We start from the raw sequence: 19775 nt of genomic DNA, 5'->3' as shown, positions 1-19775 counted from the left end.
ATTTTCTGTGTCAGTAGTGGATATTATTGTGAATTCAGGGATTTTTTTTTATTGAAAAACTGTAGCCATGAATTTGGGACTTTTTAATTAAAGTTTTTATTAATTTCGCAGCTTAGGTTTCTGAGAATTAAACCATTAAACCCCTGGTTATAAAGATTTTTGCACAGTTGCACTTTACTCACTGAAAATACAGATAATGCAGAATATATATATAAAAAAAAAATAAATCTGCATTATAAAAGATCTGAAATATCTGAAAGAGACTGATTTCTCCTCTGACAGGCAGGGAAGAGAGAAGTCTGACAGAGAAAAGACAGAAACTACACTAGAGATGCATTTTCTGTCTCTTTGTCATATCTCCCTCAGTCTCCTAACCTTAATGGACTTCCCCCGCTGCCCCATGGCATTCTGGTCCTTGTTTAATGATCCAAAAAGATAGGCCATGCTGGAGATTTAAGGGGACAGACCTTCCTGACAACAGCTTTAAAAAAGATTGTCTAAAAAAATGGGGACAAATGACAGATTTCTGTCTAGCCTTGGCAAATGCTTGACTTACTCGAAGCCCAGAAATCTGTAGACAGGACTGTGCTGTAGATATTTTGGAGCCTGGGGTTCATGCTGGTCTTTTACATAAATGTATGCAGTATGTGGAGTAGTCTTGAACAGGAACAGTTAAAAAGACTTGTAAAAGAGCTGCAGTAGTGAATATTTGAGTGTTAAATGAATCAGGATGGTGATTTGCCTTGTTCTGAAGTACAGTAGCTTCAGTATATGTAGTTTATGGTTTAGCTTTTGTTAAGCTTATCTTATCAGCTGCTTTTTGAGCTTGTTATGACTGCAATACGGAAATAAAATTTTAGTCAAAATACTTGGTCGGAGGTGCTGATGCTGATGGCGCCTCTCAAGGCAATAAGATAAATGATATAGGTTTATTCTTTGCCTAGCTATTTTCTCTTATGAGTATGTGCTTACTTTTCGAATACCTTGAAGTGTCTCTTTTTTTGTGCGATTCACCCCATATGCCAACAGGTGAGTATCAGAAGCACAACTATTTTCCGTTGACACTCTTGATAAGACGATGTTTGCATGGAACAGGATGAAGGGAAGGGAAGAGTTTTGGGTTTTTTTTCCTCATTTCTCATGTCCTCTGGTCAGCGTGCTCCTGACTACACTGTGTAATCATTGATGCCCTGAGATCCCCTGAGCCATGAGAGCCACACAGCAGTGACAATGGTGCTGTTGTTCCCAGAGCTTGGCTTCCAGGTGAACCACGTCACATCAGGTTCCCACAGTCGCAGGAGCCAGGGAACATCATCACAGAGCACCGAAATAATCACAGCCGATAAACGTAGAGTAGAGTAACACCTCTGCACAAACAGATTAATTAGCAACAGGGAACAGTGGTGACACAGCAGGTGAGAAAGAGGACAGCTGATGTGTGTCTGAGTTCAAATCAGATTACTGATGGAATGAATGTGTTAGAAGGAGGATGACGTCTGGTCACATGAAAGGCAGTAAGGATGTAGGAAATTGTAGGGGACATTTTAAGGAAATACGTTTGCAAAAATGCGCAAAAATCTGAAAGAGAAAAGCAAGAAGACTAGCAGCAGGGGTTCCACGAAAAAAATAAATAAATAAATTACACTCTTTAACCATGTTAAAATTGACACAGATAAACTGTGAAATGTTAAATTATCATAATGAACCTTCTAGAACAAGGACAAACACCATTATTTAGCAAGTGGTAAACTGACACAGATATACTGTAAAATATTATAATAATGGACATAGGGATAATTTTGTTTATTTCACAGTAATTTGCATTTTAATAAAACTTATTAAAATGTAAATTATTGTTATTATTATTATTATTATTATTATTGTTGTTATTATTATTGTAACAACACAGCAAAAATTAAATACTATACATTTTAATAAAACTTACTTAAAAATGACATCAATTTACATTTTAATAAGTTTTAATAAATAAAAAACAAAAACGTAAATTATTATCGTAAGAAAACAGCAAAAATTAAATACTACACTAATTCAGAAAAAAACGGGTAATTACTGTTATTTTACAGACATTTACAAAAAGAATGTTACCTTTCGTTTTAAAAATAATGTTTTGTAATTTAAAGTTTAATTTAAAAAGAGCAACTAGTAAATACACCATTTGAGAAGGGAAAATATTTTATTTAGATTTACTGTATACTCAGATGAGTCATGCACTGTATACATTAAACTAATTTGAAATGGTTGTCAATATATGTACACTTTTTACATTTAAACTATTACTACAGATATGCTAAACAATTATGATAAAAAAAAATGAACTTGAAAATTCAGTTTTGCACTTATAGGTGCGTAGAAAATAACAAATGTCATAGCACTATGTTCTTGGACTTTTACACAAACATTAACCAGACAGGTGAACAGGTAAGGGAGATTAAAAAAAAACAAACAAACAAGGAACATGAATGATTGAAAGAGGGCAGAGAAAAAGAAAGAAAAGAAATAATGAAACACATGAAACTCAGATATGGAGCACTGAGGGAAAATTGCTGTGAGTGTGCACATTACATACTGAATTACTTTTTTTTTTTTTAAATCAAACTTCTTCCCACTTTCAAAAATATTCTGACCAATCCCCACCTTCTCGCGCAGTTATTTTTGAACGTAGCAGTCTGTGATGCTTAATGAACTTAGTTTACTAGTTTATTAGTTATTTTATTTTAATTTATTTCCCAAAATATATACAAGTTATTAATTTAGCCCTGGCTAGGAAAACTATTTACTGAAGACAAATGAATGAAAGCAGTAAATGAGGCACCATGTTCAATACGCTCATGTTAATAAACCTACCCTTTTTTGCGGTGAACTTTTGGCTTCACGGGAGACTCCTTGTGCATGTTTTTTTCTGGACTTTGGTCCCACTGACAGGTTTAATGTGGAAAAACTGCATCTGTGTAATTATTTAAAAATCCTTATCAGGACAGTGACTGGCTCACTCGCATGTACTGGAGGAACTGAAGATGTCTGATGGAGAGTTTTGGAAGAAGAGTACATAGATATCTAATCAGTAGCCTATTTGTCTGACTGTTTATTCCAAATGATTTGCACAGAATGAGCAAATACTAATAATATACACTGGCACCACATTAGGGCACTGGTGAAAGAGTTTAGTTGTGTTGAGTGACGACATGAGCACCACCATAGATCATATACATAAGAGCGGATGATCGTGTGGAAAGAACCGAAAGCACAATCAAACATTTACAATATGAATAGCTTTTATTCTCTAACAAGCAGACAACATGACAAGCATTATTATTATTTGTGAAGAGTTTGATGCATGCAAGGCAAGATTAGCAAGATAACCAAAAAGCTAACCTAACTATCAACCACACAGTCCCTAGCAATAATGTTATCGTGGCTAGTTGCTTTATTCAAGTTATTGTAGCTAGTTAATTTAGGCACAGAGAAGAAAAAAATCATTCCGGTCAAAGTAATATCAGAGGGAAGCAAAATTTGAGGCTGGAGTAGACATTGTTTCGTTTTGAGGCTGTCCTCACCTTTTTTTAAAAAAAAAAATTCTTATTAAAATTAAGTTCTTTTGTAAAATTCTTATGTATATTAGTTTATTTTTAATTTGGCATCAAATTCTGTAAAATTATAGCCAAAGAGTAAATAAAAGGAAAAAAAAAATTAAAGGAAAAAAATTTTAATATCATTTTTAATACCATAAAACAATGAACAATTTCCTTATTTACATAAAACCATATCTTTGACATGCCAGTTTTTTTTTTTCTTTGTAATCTACGGGGTTTTTTAGCATATAAACGTATAAAGGATATAAGCACTGGGGAGCTCTTCATTAAGATCCTGGATTGGTGTGAAAATAAGCTTGGAAATCTTTCATTTAGTTTTTTTTAAGTACATGCCACTCACTTCACTTCAGTTTCTTTTCCCTTTCTTCAGGTTGACTTGAACGTGGCATTGAAATAGATTTGCAAATCTTTGACTTAGCCAAAGGCCAAGTAATATAATGTAATAAAATTCCAGAGAAGTAAATGATGCCCTCTTTGCTCACGTTCTCTTTTTCGTTTCAGGTTGATGACCAAATGAAGCTTCTCCAAAATTGTTGGAGCGAACTTCTCATCCTTGACCACATTTTCCGTCAGGTGATGCACGCCAAGGAGGGCTCTATCCTGCTGGTTACAGGGCAACAGGTGAGTTTGAAGTCCATACCTTTCCCCTTACCTGACTACTTTTGCATTTGCACTCCCTACAGAGCTCATCAGGCATCTCGTCAGTGTGGATCAACGCCCTTTAAAGTCCTATCGACTGGCCGTGTCTGTGCAGTCACTACTCCATTAAAAATAGATTACACTTATAGGTATGAGTTAATGTGATCAGAATAATCAATTGTGCATTTCTTATCAAGTCAGCAGAGTCCGAATAAATAAAACAGCTGGTTAAGCATGCGTGAGCCATCGCGCTCTGTGAGAGGAAGAGAGGAGAGGGAAGAAGCTGTGATTTACTTTGCTGGTCTCTGAGGAACGGCAGTGGGTGGATGCCTCAGGCTTTGCTCAAGTTCTCAACACAGGGGGTCCTTTCATTCCATATAGAACACACACACACACACACACACACACACAGTCACACTCAAAATGTTTAAATTACTCATTATAACTAGATTATTGCCAGTAGAACATGTGGTTTTAATTATTAATCTTTTTATTCTCACCTTTTATCAAACTGTGAACTTCAAGAAAATGCTCAAAAATACTCGTAAATATTAAAGTTACAGAAACATTCACTGAACCTCATTCAACAGCCACTAGACGGACAGTATGTCAGGATCGAGAATGGCTTTGCACATAAACTGAAAATGGATCCATTCACAACTTTAATTCAGTGTGAAAAAGACAATAAGATAGACAAGCTGAATTTTCCGCATGAGGAGATCAAATGGGTGTCTTGCTAGCGTGATTTGAGTTTGACAGTGAGGGAGTTTTCACCACCGGATTCTCAGTGGTGCGCTTATCCGCATTCTGGCTGTGTGGCAGGAATGACAGCATTGTCTCTGAACAGCTGTGTGAATGCTTTAGCATTAAATGATTACAGTCATGAATTACATGTGAATAGTGATATTAGAAACAAATGGGAAAGTAGCCTAGTTTTATTTTAAATACTTTATTTTTTCAGAAGTTTCCTTAACTAGATTTTTTTCCCCATGTATTCCACTGAGTTTTTCAGCAATGAATATTTGTGACCCTGGAGAGAATAATACACTGAGCACTGTGCCTCTGTGTGTACTATCTAACAAGGCTGGACACACTTATAAAAGCATGCTGGTCCACGACTCCATACAGAAGATTTCAAGTTGTTTTATATTAATCACTTAGGTGCATGTGGACTGCCTTCTTCAATTCAGACCACAGGTTTCCGAATAGGTTCCAAATTTGGAGACTGAGCTGAGATTGAGCACTGATTTTGCTCCCATTTTGTGTTGAAAGCGCTTTTGTTTTCCCCACGGTGATGGATTTTACATGAGCGCAACCGATTCATTTTACCCTGAAGACCTAAGACGTGGTCAAAGGCAAAAATAGAAGAGACAATGAACAATAAAAAAAAATCAGTTATGGCAATTTATTTGTTTTCATTTTAAATATTATTTAGATATAATTTTGTGCAAAAATGTTAAAAATGTGAGTTAAAAAAGAGGTTTCGTTTTAATCGTAAAGTAATGAATAGTGAATTATTGTTTAATTTACATGATAAATTTGACCCATTTCCTGTTAAAGGTGCCAGTCATTCTGGAGCTGGTGTTTGTTAGTAATCTTCTCTGTGCAGTATTGCGCGTCCAGTTACAAACAAGTTCATTTTCTCTCTAGAAGTGAATAATGTCTTTAAGCCTGGCGGTGAGGTTGGACAATCTCTGTGTTTAGTGAGTTCTGCCTGCTCACTAGTCTCTGTATTGTGTGGTGAGGGCTGACTGAGAGCAACAGGGTACGTGCAGGAGGCTGTGTCTCATTTGCATATTTTGGCTAATGAACAGCTGGTGTTGAAAGAGCCTGTGGGGAGAGAAACAGAAAACACGTGTCCTATTGCGTCCTATTATTCTACAACAGGCCAGGACTGACAGCCAGATCTCTCTCTCTCTCTCACACACACACACTCACACACACACACACACACACACACACACACTTCCCACTAATTTAAACATAGCTTCACTCTTAGTTTTTCTTTTATTATTTTAGCATCTCGGCCCTTTAAAAAAAAAAAACAGACTCCCTGGCCTTATAATCAAATGTATATAGTGCTTTGTCTTTTCTGAAGATCAAGCAGTAATGGAGTTGTGTTAAGAGTGTTGGCAAAATCTGAGAATATTATTTCATATGCTGCATTACTGCATGCATCCAGCATTTGAACATTTTAGTAATTTATTTGCGTCTTCCTTCCCCCCCCAAAACTCCCATAATTTATCCAGAAGATAGTTCAGAAATATTCTGGAAATTAAATATTTAAAATACAGATGTAATTTTTTTTTCAATTTTAAATGCTTCTGAATGTAATTTATTACAAGAACATATTAATATTACTTGTTAATGGAAGATCGTAGAAGGAAGAACTAGTGTGAATTCTCTAGGCTGGACTTAAAAATATCATTCATCATATTTACACAATAAATAAATAACAGTCTACCTGCATTTTTTAATTGCAAATCTAGCTCCAAGGGAGCCCACCTTGCTCTTAGGAGGCCAGCCGTCTACCTACCTCCAGAAACCCTGGCACAGTCAATTATGGTAATGAATTGTCAATAAATATAAAAATTTAATATGGCCTGCTTACAGTGAGTGGCAGCTAAGGACTTGCCTCCAAGACAAATTTGCTGCTGCTGCAGATATTAAGTGCACCTGAAAGAGGAGGCCTGGGCGTGCTAGCCTGGGGGACCTGCATGCTTGTGCATCTCTAGACCCCCCCCCCCCCCCCCCCCCCCCCCCCCCCTTTGTCTGGAGCGAGGGAGTGAGGGAGCGAGGGTCCAACAGTCCACACACTGGGGATAAAGAGAAACGTGCTGCTCTTCCCCTGTTTATTTTGATGTTGATTATCATTCCACCCTCACTCCTGTGCACTGTCTCTGCTGTGCTGAGAGCACACACATACGTGCACACACACACACACACACACACACACACTGGCTGTACTTGCGCTTACATGCGTGGGACAAGGGCTAGTGTGCAAGAGATATCGGATATTCATATGCCTTCAACTATGTTTCCTATCTCATCATATCCTCTACCTGCCCACTCGCACCCCCAGGCCTTCCAAGATCAGCCTTGTTCTTTAGCCGACACCTATTTTCTCAGGCCTTTCAACTATTCTCCATAAGTCTTGATGTTTGTTGTGTAATTGTTGCTTTCTTATAGCCGTTGGATGCAAAAAAAAAAAAAAAAAACTGCCATTGACCCATATACAGTATCCATGTGGCCTGTGTGAAATAAAAATGAAGTGCATTAGGGGTACTGGAGCTGCATGTTCAAGCACAGCGCCGTTTCAGCAGACCACTTACCTTTACAATCTGTTTGCATACTCTTCCCCTTCAGGTGGATTATGCGCTAATTGCGTCTCAAGCTGGGGCAACACTCAACAACCTCCTGAGTCGGGCGCAGGAGCTGGTGAGCAAGCTGCGCTCCCTTCAGCTGGATCAGAGAGAGTTCGTCTGCCTCAAGTTCCTGGTGCTGTTCAGCTTAGGTGAGTAGTGGGAAGAAGGACAGACAAGGAGGAGCGCTCGCTCCCAAGGTTCCTGGCGGACCTTGGGATAATCCCAGAGACGGGCGTCTTCTCCCTGCCTATCCATGTCTGATAAGCCTAGTGCCTGTTATTCATTCCACTGCCTCAGACTCCCTGCCTCGTACCTTGAGGCTGCAGTGGTCACCCATCCAGGCCTCAAATCCTGCTCTTAACCTTTATAATGCAAATAGTAAAGCTGTTCACATAAATGATCACATAACTACACCTCCCACAGCTATGAGGAGCTCTTATTATTGCAGGATCATGTACTACTGCTCTATTTAAGTTTTATTGGTGTTATAGAAAAATGCAGTGCATTTTAAACCTGATTTAAATCTTAGCTGGGCCTTGTATTGACCTTATGGATTTTAGCACTCCAAGCCAAAAATGGTAAACTACAAACCTTCCTGCCATCAGACAAATTAAACATGAAATTTAAGTGCTTTACTAATTCTTATAAACTAAAAGAAAAAGTGTAACAGGCATTTAAAACATTTTAAACTATTTACGGTTTATTGCACAGCTTTATATTCTTCAGTCCATGGCACGCTGATTTTTGGAGGATGACTAAAGGCATGGGCCGCATTGTGCGTGTGTGTGTGTGTATGTGTGTGTGTGTGTTTATTTCATATAGTGATGTGGTCTGGGAAATTCATCCCATTGGTCAATTTTCTTTTTATTTTGCAGAATAGCATTCCTTAAATTTCTTACACAATGTAAGAAGAAAACTCTTGAAAGAAATATCAGTTGAAAATAGAAATATCTCTGGGCTACGTTGAGGCATACATTGGTTTTCCACACACATCTCTGCACACATCTCTCTGCTTTATGAACATCAAAAGCACAGGCAGATTACTTGTGATGGCTGAGTGGCTTTCTTTTCTTTATTTTCTTACCATCTACTGACAAAAAGAACATTACATTTCACATATTAGAAGTAAAAATTGTCTCTAAGTTATGAAGGTTTAATAATAAGAAGAAGAAAAAGAAGAAGAACAACAACAACCATTTATTTAGCTGGATATTTGTGTTTTTGTTTTGGTATGTTGTGCTATTATGTCATTACCGTCTGGACAGTATGGTATAAATTTGAGTTCATGTCACCCATATTACCTACATGGTAGTAAAACCATGGTTTAAATCCATAAACAGTTCAGATTTCAAAATTAAATTCTAAAGTTTCGGCAACACACAAGGAACAATGTTCTCCACTTTTCTTGGAGATTTAAAATACTGAAGTTGTACAGTTGCAGAAAATCAGGAAATTGTTGAAATGAATCCTGCAATTTTGCACACTCCAGGCACTGAATCGATTCTATCCCTCAATCAATCTATCCATACATTCATCTGTAGTCTCTCAATTAGTTATTAATTATTATTTGCTTATTAAGTCAAGATAACTATATCAGGTCATCCTGTCAGAGATGCTAGCCAAGACCATGAAAACCTAAATAGGTTTATACGGCTTTGTTTTGCACATTAGGAAAATACTGAAATATTGATGCGGCACATTGCACGTCAAGAGCATTATCATATCACTCTTGTCTCTCAATTCATGAAATAGAAAAGACAGAATGTTTGTTGAGGGTTGTGTATGCTTGCTTTGGCCTCAGTTTTGTTTTTTCCCATCTGCCCTGCTTTTGAGCAGCATTTGCTTTTGAGCAGCTCCACATCCTTCCCCATGCTTAACAAAGGAACAGAAAGGTGGTGAAGCTGCCGTAAGTTCAGCCGTCTCAGCCTTATGGGGTTTGTATGTGTGTGTGTGTGTCTGTGTGTTTGATATGGTTGTTGTTGTTGTGTGGCAGAGGCTTTAGCTGGCAGGGGGATGGGCTTCGAGTCTAAATAATTTGGCGGAAACATCATCCATAATAAAACACTCACCTGAGGGAAGTGTATCGCCCCCGGCACTAGCATCAACCAGCTCGTCGGCCTGGCTGTGGGCGAGTAAGAGACTGGAGATTAGCGCCTGCACTGATTAGAATCATCCTGTGGACAGAGGTTTTTGTGTATGTGTGTGTGTGTGTGTGTGTGTGTGTGTGTGGGAGAGATTCTTGCCAGATGCTTTTGAGGTGTCAATTAATCAAAGGTTAATGAAATGAAGCATGGAATCACCCCAGCGCTCTATGAATACCTAAAGCATCCTTTCCTCTCTTCGTGTCCAGATGTGGTCAGTTCAGATTGAGGGGATTTTACGTGTGTCAGTGCAGCCCCCTTCAAACAACGACACACTGGGGTTTTCATGAAGGCCGGATTTCTGACTTAATATTCTGAAATGGTCAGCAAAGGTCAAGTCTACTAGAAAGTTGAAGCACCTAGATGACTGAAAAATTCATAGATTTTGAGACAGTTCGACATTTTCATGTCAAATTTGGTTGGAGTTCTGCTTGGCACAAGGATCAGATATTCTTGTAAGCTTCCCCACTTTCTTTACCTCCCAACTCCCTGTCAATACTCCATGACATCAGTTCATTCAAGTGCCTCTTCTGCTTCTGTCCAGGCCCAGTCTTTCCTCTCTGACCTGCTTTTACAAATGAAGCCTTTTAAAGGAAATCAAAGGCACATTTCGCCAGGCTTGACGTGCCATTTCAGGCCCATAGCTGTGAGTTGCGGCCGCTTTTATCAGGCCCGTGATCTATCACTGTCGGGGGTGTGAGGGGCTCTTTGTAAAGTTAAGTGTCGATAAAGAGGAGGATGGAGACGGCTTGACCTGGGAGCAGTCATTTGTTTCCTCAGATTTGTCGAAAGGAGCGATTGCACCCGGCCAAACGTCTTCTGCACTCTTTCGAATGGATGGAGTGGCTCTCACTAGAGCTGAAGGCTTTATCAATGGGTAAATAATTGCACCAAGGGCATTGATTTCCTGCGCTGCAAAAGAACCTACAGAGGCTGAGCAATGATGGTCTGTTGGCAGGGGGATTGCTTGTCATGGCTTTTGCCAAGACTTTACACACCTGAGTTGTCATGTGGCCGTGTTCTGCCACTGGACAGATTGTTTTGGTAATCTAATGTAGTAGGGAATGTCTTGTGATGGGTCTTAAAGTGACTTATCACTTCTCTGGGAATATGTGACTACATGTGACAGCTGGGGAAATTCTTGATTTTAGAAAATATGTTTTTGAGGTTTATCTTGCATTTTTTTTTCCAGCCAGTCTTATTGGTGTAATGTTCATTTAAAAGAGGAAAAATTCTCACATGAATGAATGAATGCACTTAGTAATGCTTCATAACTACCATAAATATTCAGAGAGACTAAATAATTAAGGATCTTTCAGGACCATTGGCGCCAAATAAGGCTGCAAAAAACTACTTCTGTGTCTTAATTAGATAACAGATAATATTGATAATAGAGGTAGGTTTAACTTTGACAGCTTTGAACTTGAAGCTTTGAAAGCTAAACACTTTGACACTGATGGACATGTTATCTGTGAGGCCCAAGTGTGTATTAGTGTGTATGAAAGAGAAGCTCCAAGTACAAGGTGGATTAAGGTGGAATTTCAGAATACAAAGTAAAGCTGACATTTATTTGCTCTGATTTGTGACAATATGCCCCAGCCCTTGACTGAGCTGGCATGTCTGTTCTTTGCTCACCAGCATGTGCTCTCTCTGTATGAATTCATGGTTCTGAGCAAACACATTTATTTGGATTTCGCTTAAAGGTGGAAAAGCCTCCAATCAACCCTGAGTGTTCTGATATTTTACAAATCTGGTAGAGTAAAGGCACTAGTGGGCATATGCAATGACCCTAATATTCAAGGCTTGTTTTTGTTTGCTTCCTGTCCCTACATTACAAATGCCAGAAATCAAAAGCATAACCTGGACAACATTGGTGAGAGGCTCTCTGCAAGACGCTGTCCTTATTAGGGACCCTAAGAGGCTTTCAGACTTTATCAAGCTTTAAAAGCTGCAGAGATGTTCCAAACCCTGCTGTGTGGAGCAATAGTACAGGCTCCAGTCATTAAAGCGATATCAGAGGCTACTCTACAGCATTCTACCTTTAACCCCTTAAACTCCCAGGACCTGCCAATGGGTCTAGACTTACATTCTTACTTTCGTAACTATATACATTCCCTATTAGTTTTACTGTAATTACTGAATAATATGCTTTGAGTTGAATAACTAAATAATAATCTATGAGTTTAAGGGGTTAACCCTACTGGCTCCACTGACCACACTGCGTAAATTTAACTGTAGGCAATGGATTGTAGATAAAGACAATGTTGAGTCTTTTTCAGCACAATGTGGACTGAAACTGGGTTTTTGGTTTGTTTTAAATAGTGGCACGGCTAATAAGATTTCACTAATAGCTCTTAAATTGTAGCTCAAACATGAAATTGTGCCATTCCCTACTATATTTAGGAAGTATATATATATATATATATATATATATATATATATATTAAAATATGACCTATTTCAACGAAATATCTGGACAGCAATAGCCATCACCTCCACACTGAAAAGTGTTTAAAAAAAAAACCATGATCGAAATGAGAACAAGCTTATTCTATTCCACAATCTAAATGTCCGTGTTGGCATTTACTTCAGTTGCAGAAGTTATCTTTTGGTAACTTTGTGGACTAAAGCTGTACTTAACAGACTGCTGTTCAGAAAACTTTTACAAAGGCCGTGCTTCATTCCCAGATGATGTGATTTAGAATAGACCCAATGAGATGTATGTGCTCATATTGCTCTCTCCACCTGTTCTGTGTCCATCTCTCTCCCTCTGCCTCTCTTTCTCTTCCCCACCCTTATTACAAGCTGTCAGTTTATTATAAAACATTAGGAAAGCAGAGGGACACTTGCAGTTACTGTCTTATCGATCGGGGGGATAGATTCTGTGATTTAGAGCCCAGCCCTCCCGTATTTCCACATTCTCAGGCTCCTATTAAGCCCTGTGCTTTCCTTTGGCTATTGATGTATCAACATTAACAGTTACAAGCAACTACAGAAAATCAATGGCCATCTTTTATTACCAGCTGCAGGAAACGGTGGCCAGTCTGCGCGTTGCTACTTAGCAGACAAGAGAGCCCGCAACATACTCTCCACATGTCAGCTATTTCCTAACTGATACCTGCACTGGAAATATCAATCATATGAGTACTGGTCTGTTTTCTAGCTGTTTTTACAAAAAAAAAAAAAAAAATGCCCTAGGGCCAATCACTTTTCTTCAGCCATTTTGAAGCCAAGCTGTATTACAAACAGCATCTTGCTTACTGTTGGGCTTTTATTCTTATCAGCATAGAAATGTAGCCAATTATGTAGATATGTTTTATAGATATATTTTACAAAACTGAAATGGAAATAACCCGCATTTTCTGTCTATCACCTGAATTGGAAGGAATGCTTTTGAAGAGAACGAGCTACACAAGAGCCACGGCCAAAACAGTGCGCCCTTAAAGATTCATGAGACTCGCAGTCCTTCCGGGACAAACATACATAAGCCTTTTGTTTATCCGATCAGTTGGCTGAAGTTTATTATTCACCTTCTCTACAGCAGCTTTTTTTTTTTTAGTTTTAAAGGGGCCTTGTTGTTGTTGTCTATATCTGTGTCTATGTATTGTTATGCTAGTTTTGATTTTTTTTTTTTTTTACTTCTGCTGGATGTTATAACTCTCAGATAGTCCACAATACTTATATATTGTGGTGCAACATAGCCAGATTTGCTTGCTCAATTGTGGTCAGTGAAGAAGGGCATGTTGTGTGGTTGTGTGAGCAGCATGAAGCGCCTGTATGTTGCTGATCGGAGCATAAAACAAGAGCTACGGTCACCGTACGAGCTGCTCTATTGATCAGATTCCTGTCGTTATTTAAACATTGCACACAAACACATATAAGCATGTTACACAAGCTCCATCGCACCTCCACCCCTCCCAATCTGTCATTTCTGAATCGATCCTGCGAAAGATTTCACTGCCACAACCATCCATAAAAGCTTGCTGGTTTCACAAGAGAGGGAAATATGTAGCAGCAGATCATAGACCCTGGCCAGGCACCAAGTTAAACATCCACCCACTGAACAACTGAGCAGACACGAGCCTTTCAGAGTGACCCTTGTAGTACAAATAATTATTCATTTACTGAGCTCTTCAGTTGCTTGCAAACAAGCAAACAAACAAAAACAGATGAAAATTCAATCCATTGAAAAATATCTCCTGTACTGCAGAAACACTAACTGATTTTTAAATTACCAGCTGATTGAATTTAAGTCTTTTGTGAGTCTATAAGTTTAATACACTATAGTTTATGAATAGTGAGTTGAATTTGTTATCCACAGTGTGTAATTCTTGTCATCTTGCCTGCCCTGTCACCCTTAGCTTTACATCTTGAACTGTCTACATGGTCCTTTTATTATTAGTTACTTATTATATATATTTTTTACGTTTTTATAAAAGTAACGAAAAAGTCAAATGAATATTTATCATTTTTAATGTCACAATGACATTATGATGGGGGCCATATTAGCACCAGAATACTATTCATCTTAATCTTACACCAACCACAGAGCACGGTAAAGGAGGTGTGTTTCTGCTCTCGCACACAGACTGCCTCATACTGAAGCTCTGGCCTGAGCACAAGACCTCTGAAACTAGAGACGGTGATTAAACACAAAGACATGAATGAGCCAACAGCTGCTCCGGCCCACTCTCTTGTCCTTCTATTGCAATGCTGTAGTATATTTAAGGGAACAAAGCTTTGGAATGCTTGCACTGTCTTCTCACTGGAAAAAATGCAGCATCATCAGTCTACCTGTAACATAAAACCATGAGTCTAGAAAGTGCCATGTAGGGCTGGGGGTTGGGGTTCACTTATAAATGTGTTCATTTCAATACTGGCACTTCCCGTCCAGCTCCATTTATGGAGGGGAATCCACCAGCTTGTCCCAGTAGGGTGTATAGTGTCTTTTAGGTCAGCAGTAGAGTCAAGTAGTGTTACAAAACTCTCATTTTATGAAGCAAAATAAACCATTTTTAATAGTTTAGAAAAGAATGGCTGATTATAATAGGAATTGGCTGCACATATTGAACACTGGCAATGTAAAATATGGCTTTGAATAAATGTTTAATATACTATAGTGAATGATCAGTGGATTTAATTAGTTATTATAAGTAACATATAGTATTATATGACTTGCAGTGTCACACATTGGTTTATATAAAATCTTAAATTATATATCTTTTTCTTTTTATTAGCAGATATGCTGGAAATGTACGGACTAACAGTACGGCATCATAAATTAGCCCAACTTTGACAGGCAGCTTACAAATATGTCATGTTATATTACCCGTGAGGTAAAAGAGACCAGAGCTACTCACACGGTGGAATAAATTAAACTCAAATTTGCACTCCTGGCTTTCATAATATCCTAGCAGCTTAAGTGTTGATTTGTGAGAGAGAGAGAGAGAGAGAGAGAGAGAGAGGATCTTGGGAGAGATGTGAAGATATCTGTTTCTTTAGTCAGCACAAGCAATGTTCGATAATTAAGCAAGAGTAGGGAATAGAGGGAAAGTGTCTCTTTATGTAGGGGGGGATCACATTATGGATTAACTGTCCTTCACTCAGAAAATATACATCCCCAGGCACTCTGCTGAATTATTAATTCATATTCTTCAAAAAAGGGGAAAATAAAAAAACAATATTGATGGGCGGTATCCTTTAATGACCTCATTAGGTTTGTGGTTTGCATTATGGCTGGGGTTTTTTTGGGCTGCTCCAGGAGTTTAGGGGGATAGTTGACCTCTGAATGATTTTCTGTCACTTTATCATAAACAAGAAGATTCTGATATGCCCCTTTACTCTTGTATGCATGCAATTAGTGGGTGAGAAGATGGGCAGAATGTAAACCAGACACTCCAGAGGGTTAGACACTAGGATGAAGCGAGAAAGAGAGAGAGAGATCTCATTCTACATTTGAATCCATGATGCTCCACACTGCAGAGTAGAGCTGCGCAATATCATATTGTTTGTTAATTGGCATCATGATATTGGCCTTTGCAGTGTTTTTTGTAAGAGGTACTGAATAAGTACTTTATGCTCCATCTACTTTGGTGTAGCCGCTCATACGGTGTGGTAGATTGGCAGGATCAAATACAGTCTGTAGCAACTTGAACTCCACTGTAGCAGCTCATACACCATTGTTTCCATATTTTTTTTATTTGAAATGAAGTTTGAAGTTTAAAACTGCCTTTACTGGGAGGGCTCCTACTCTGGCTCAAAAAGGTCAATCACTAAAAGTACTTTTTTTTTTTTACTTGTCAGACCATTAACATTGCAGATTCTTACTTGATTAAAACTAGTCATCTCTTCCGAAAAATATCAAGGCTATTCCAAAGTAACTGATCAGCAAGTTATGTGTGCAATGAAAATCTTTGTTCTGTTTTCCAGCTTCATAAAAGGTTTTTTTTTTTTTTTTCAAATCCTCAACAAAATTAATTATGTAACAATTATTCATGGTACACGTGGTGCTTAACAATGTTCAAGTTGGCTCAGTGATGAATAAATAGATGCAAATGAACTTCCCCTGACCTGAGGAAGAAGCAGAGCACCTCATGGCCAGTGTTTGTTAAAAGAAGGGCTCACTGATGTTTCTAGTGTTTATTTCATCGCACCTAAGGCGGTTTTCCCCTCACACTCCCCTCATATTTGCCCCCTCCATGTGGCAAGCAGAGCGGGTTAAACCTCTCCTTGGGCAACCCAGACGTCTCCTCTACCTGCATAACCCACTGGCAATGGGCTCAGATTGGACTTAATGTATCCCCAGCTGGAGCAGTCCTGTTTAATTCACTTTCACTGAAACGGGACACTCTGGGCCTCGGAGTCCCACTGGAAAAGCCAAGGAGCAGCAGATTGAGCCTTCGTGCTTCATTCTGACAATGCTGACAAAAAAAATTCACTCTTCCTTCTGGCTCTTCACAGCTTAGGAAGGAGGAACACCCCTCGGAAAAACGAGAGTAGGTCTACAATCATTGATATGCATCATTAACAGAGAGGGAAAGACAGGCAGAAAGAGAAGGAGAGAAAAGTTTGTTCGGACAGCAAAAGACGAGCTGCAGGCAACCATCTTCCTGCTAATAATGAACAGCTTGCTTTAGTGTTAAAAGCTGCATGTTATCATTGGACTGCCAGAAGCAGTGTACATATGATGCGTATATAAGAAGCCCTGCACTTCATGATATAATCAATATTTAGGAATCAACATGCCTCCTTGAGCTCATATTCTACTAAAATGATCCATGTTAAACAGAATTGGAAAGACTAGGAGTTTCGTGAGTGCATTAGTGAGGAAACACACAGCAACCATGATGGATGAAGAAAGGATTTTGAGCCTTATGTGACAGTAGATTGGTCGTCACTTGAAGAGCCCGAGGGAAAAGGAGCACAGTGAATGACAACAGAGAACAATTACAAATATCAACATATTTATGATGCTTTCAGCAAGATACAACCTTTTAAGAGATTTCACAACACAAATGTTTATGGTACCTAAGGTCTTTCATGGAATCTTCCTGTCTGGCTAACTCTCTCCTGTGCCCTGGCCATGCTCCCTGGTTATTATTTCCACCTGTTTCATGTTTATTTCACCTGTCTCTTGCTATTACTTCTATACCGTGTCTCTAGTGTTAGTGTTCTTTCAGTTCCTATTCCTAGTTTCTGGTGTTTACTCCTACCTATAGTAGTTTTCTGTTTTTGATCTCTCCAGCCTGTTTGCGGATATGACTGTGGATTATGTTTTGACCCGCACTTTGAATCCGTACCATGAGTATTGGAAAAGCCTAAACAAAAAAAAAGAAAGAAAAAAAAAAGCCTTTGTTACTACATCCTACCATGTCTGGCTGCTCAGTGTTACATGGTGTAATTTGCTCTGCAGCACTTAGCGCAGACAAACACACATGGTTTAGCCATTGGGTAAATAATGTTGGATGATGACCAGGCGGGCATTGGCTGCAGTGCCTTAGATGGTGTGTGCGAGGAAGCAGGGGGCCTCCCTGAGTACACTGTGGGCGAGGGGGTAGGGTCAGCACCGCCCCCATCTTTGATTGGCGTCCATCAGGCAGTCGGGTTAATGATGAATAAAAATGACAAGGTGCAGGCTTGACTGATTACCCGATTACAGCCTACCATAAAAAGTAAAAGAGGAGAGAATGCACCAGGCAGAAAGCACCTTGCCCTTTGAAACTGCTTTCTCAGAAATTGTAAACACCAAAATCCACATGCCAGAAACACACAAACGCATACACACACACACACGCACACACACACACAGAGCCTGTTCCTGAAACTGTCATGCTTCATTGCCGTCCTGCCAATCAGTGCAGTGTTTGATTAGGTTTCATGTTTCCGCACTCGAAGAGAAAATCACTCAATCCTCCGTGACAGCAAACGACAATGGCTTCATAACTCGCCTTTCAGATTTCATGTTATTATTATTGGTCATTGATTAATCTATTAGAGTAAAAATCCATGCCCAAGTACATCTTCATTTGCAATATGCAAACTCATATGTTTTTTTTTTTATTTATCATTGTTATGTAGCTATGATCTATGATTATACATATACATGTATATGACTTGTAAGGTTGAATCCTTTATTCAAGTCATTATAATATTAATTATATTATTACTAATTAAAAAAACAATACATTCTACCTAACAAATCCTTTACATGTATATATACAGTATAATCATAGATGTGTCCAAATATACCCAAACATATAAAAACAGTATACTAGCAGGAGTGGATGGGGGCGGAAAGTGGATACGACGGGTCATGTGGCATGATCGCTAGTGAAATGAACAATGTATCACACAGAACCTAAGGGTCTGGAGTCGAGCTTCAGCACAGCCTTGCTGCGCACTGAGGCTGTTTCATATAAAAAGTTCATAATTAGTCCCACAGTGGCTAAATGTTAGAACAGAGATAGAGATAGAAGATAAGAGTGCTTATCGTGTACCGCTTTAACCTGACTGAAAAGAAACTGGTGCTTTTCTCTATTCTTTCTCGTTGTCAGTAGGGCATTATCCAGTATTTCTTGCTGTGAACAAATTAAACAAACAGTAATTCTCTCACAGAAACCTTGTTTCTTGCTTAAAGGCGAAAAGAGCAAGCCATTATTGTTGAGCGGTCATTTTTTTTTTAACACAACCCCCTTTTGGTTTGTTTTTTTTCTCCCTTTTTTTAAATACAGCCTACAATAATTAGCAATTAAAATCAGTGTTATGTGTATAATTTTCTTTAATTAGTCTGAAAAAGACAAAAGGCTTCATTAAATCTCAGTAGTTTTGCTCCTGCTCAGGTTTTCATGTTCACCATAGCCTTAGAAATTTCCAGTGTGCAAATCTGGTAGTATTTTACATGCAATCTTCTTAACGCACTTTAATTAGGACATCGAATATGACCTCTGTGAGCAGTAACATGCACACATATGCCATTATATTATGCCTTCTAGTATTTGCGCCCCCAAAAAAAGGAGTGACGTGGTTAAGAAGCATGTTTTATTTCCCCGTTTTCTAGCTGGGGTTAATATTCACAGGGGTGGAGCAGTGGTTTCGTAATTGGTTGCCTCTTGATAGACCCCTCCCTCCATCCCGAGCTTTGCCCACCAGTGTCACCCAGGGGTCAGGGAGAACATCATCGTCGGGGCCGTGAAGGACTCACTGCTCGTTCTACAGACCTCATTACACACTGAACAATCTCCGACCCCTCCTCCCTGTCTGTCTCTCTCTCTCTCTCTCTCTCTCTCTATTGGCCATCCTCTGTTTCTTTCTGGGGGCTGGAACAGTTTTGATTATTTTGGCAGGAAAGGCAGTGCCAGCTGCCTCATTAGCCGTGGCCAAGCGGGTCCAGGCACTTCCCCAATCACGCAGTGGCGTCAGGGGAAGGGTGCAGAAACGGCTGCTCTCCCACTCACCTTAGGTCAAAGAAATTAATAAAAGATCACATTGCACAGCCTCTCTGATCTTGACTAAATTCAATC

The 19775-nt window shown here is 39.0% G+C and overlaps 1 protein-coding gene across 4 annotated transcripts in view; it reads left to right on the top strand.

The window, feature by feature from the left end:
* The window catches only part of nr5a2 (nuclear receptor subfamily 5, group A, member 2), a 46274-nt gene that overhangs the window by 22307 nt on the left and 4192 nt on the right, over positions 1–19775 (top strand). For all 4 annotated transcript variants that reach the window (XM_053238228.1, XM_053238227.1, XM_026926135.3 and 1 more), the window contains 2 exons: positions 4113–4232; positions 7617–7764. In XM_053238228.1, coding sequence (XP_053094203.1) covers positions 4113–4232; positions 7617–7764 — 268 coding nt within the window. The remainder of the gene's footprint in view (positions 1–4112; positions 4233–7616; positions 7765–19775) is intronic.

The sequence above is a fragment of the Pangasianodon hypophthalmus genome, chromosome 11 (genome assembly GCF_027358585.1).
Source record: "Pangasianodon hypophthalmus isolate fPanHyp1 chromosome 11, fPanHyp1.pri, whole genome shotgun sequence".
Taxonomy (NCBI): Eukaryota; Metazoa; Chordata; class Actinopteri; order Siluriformes; family Pangasiidae; genus Pangasianodon; species Pangasianodon hypophthalmus.
This window is presented reverse-complemented; position numbering and strand designations above follow the sequence as displayed.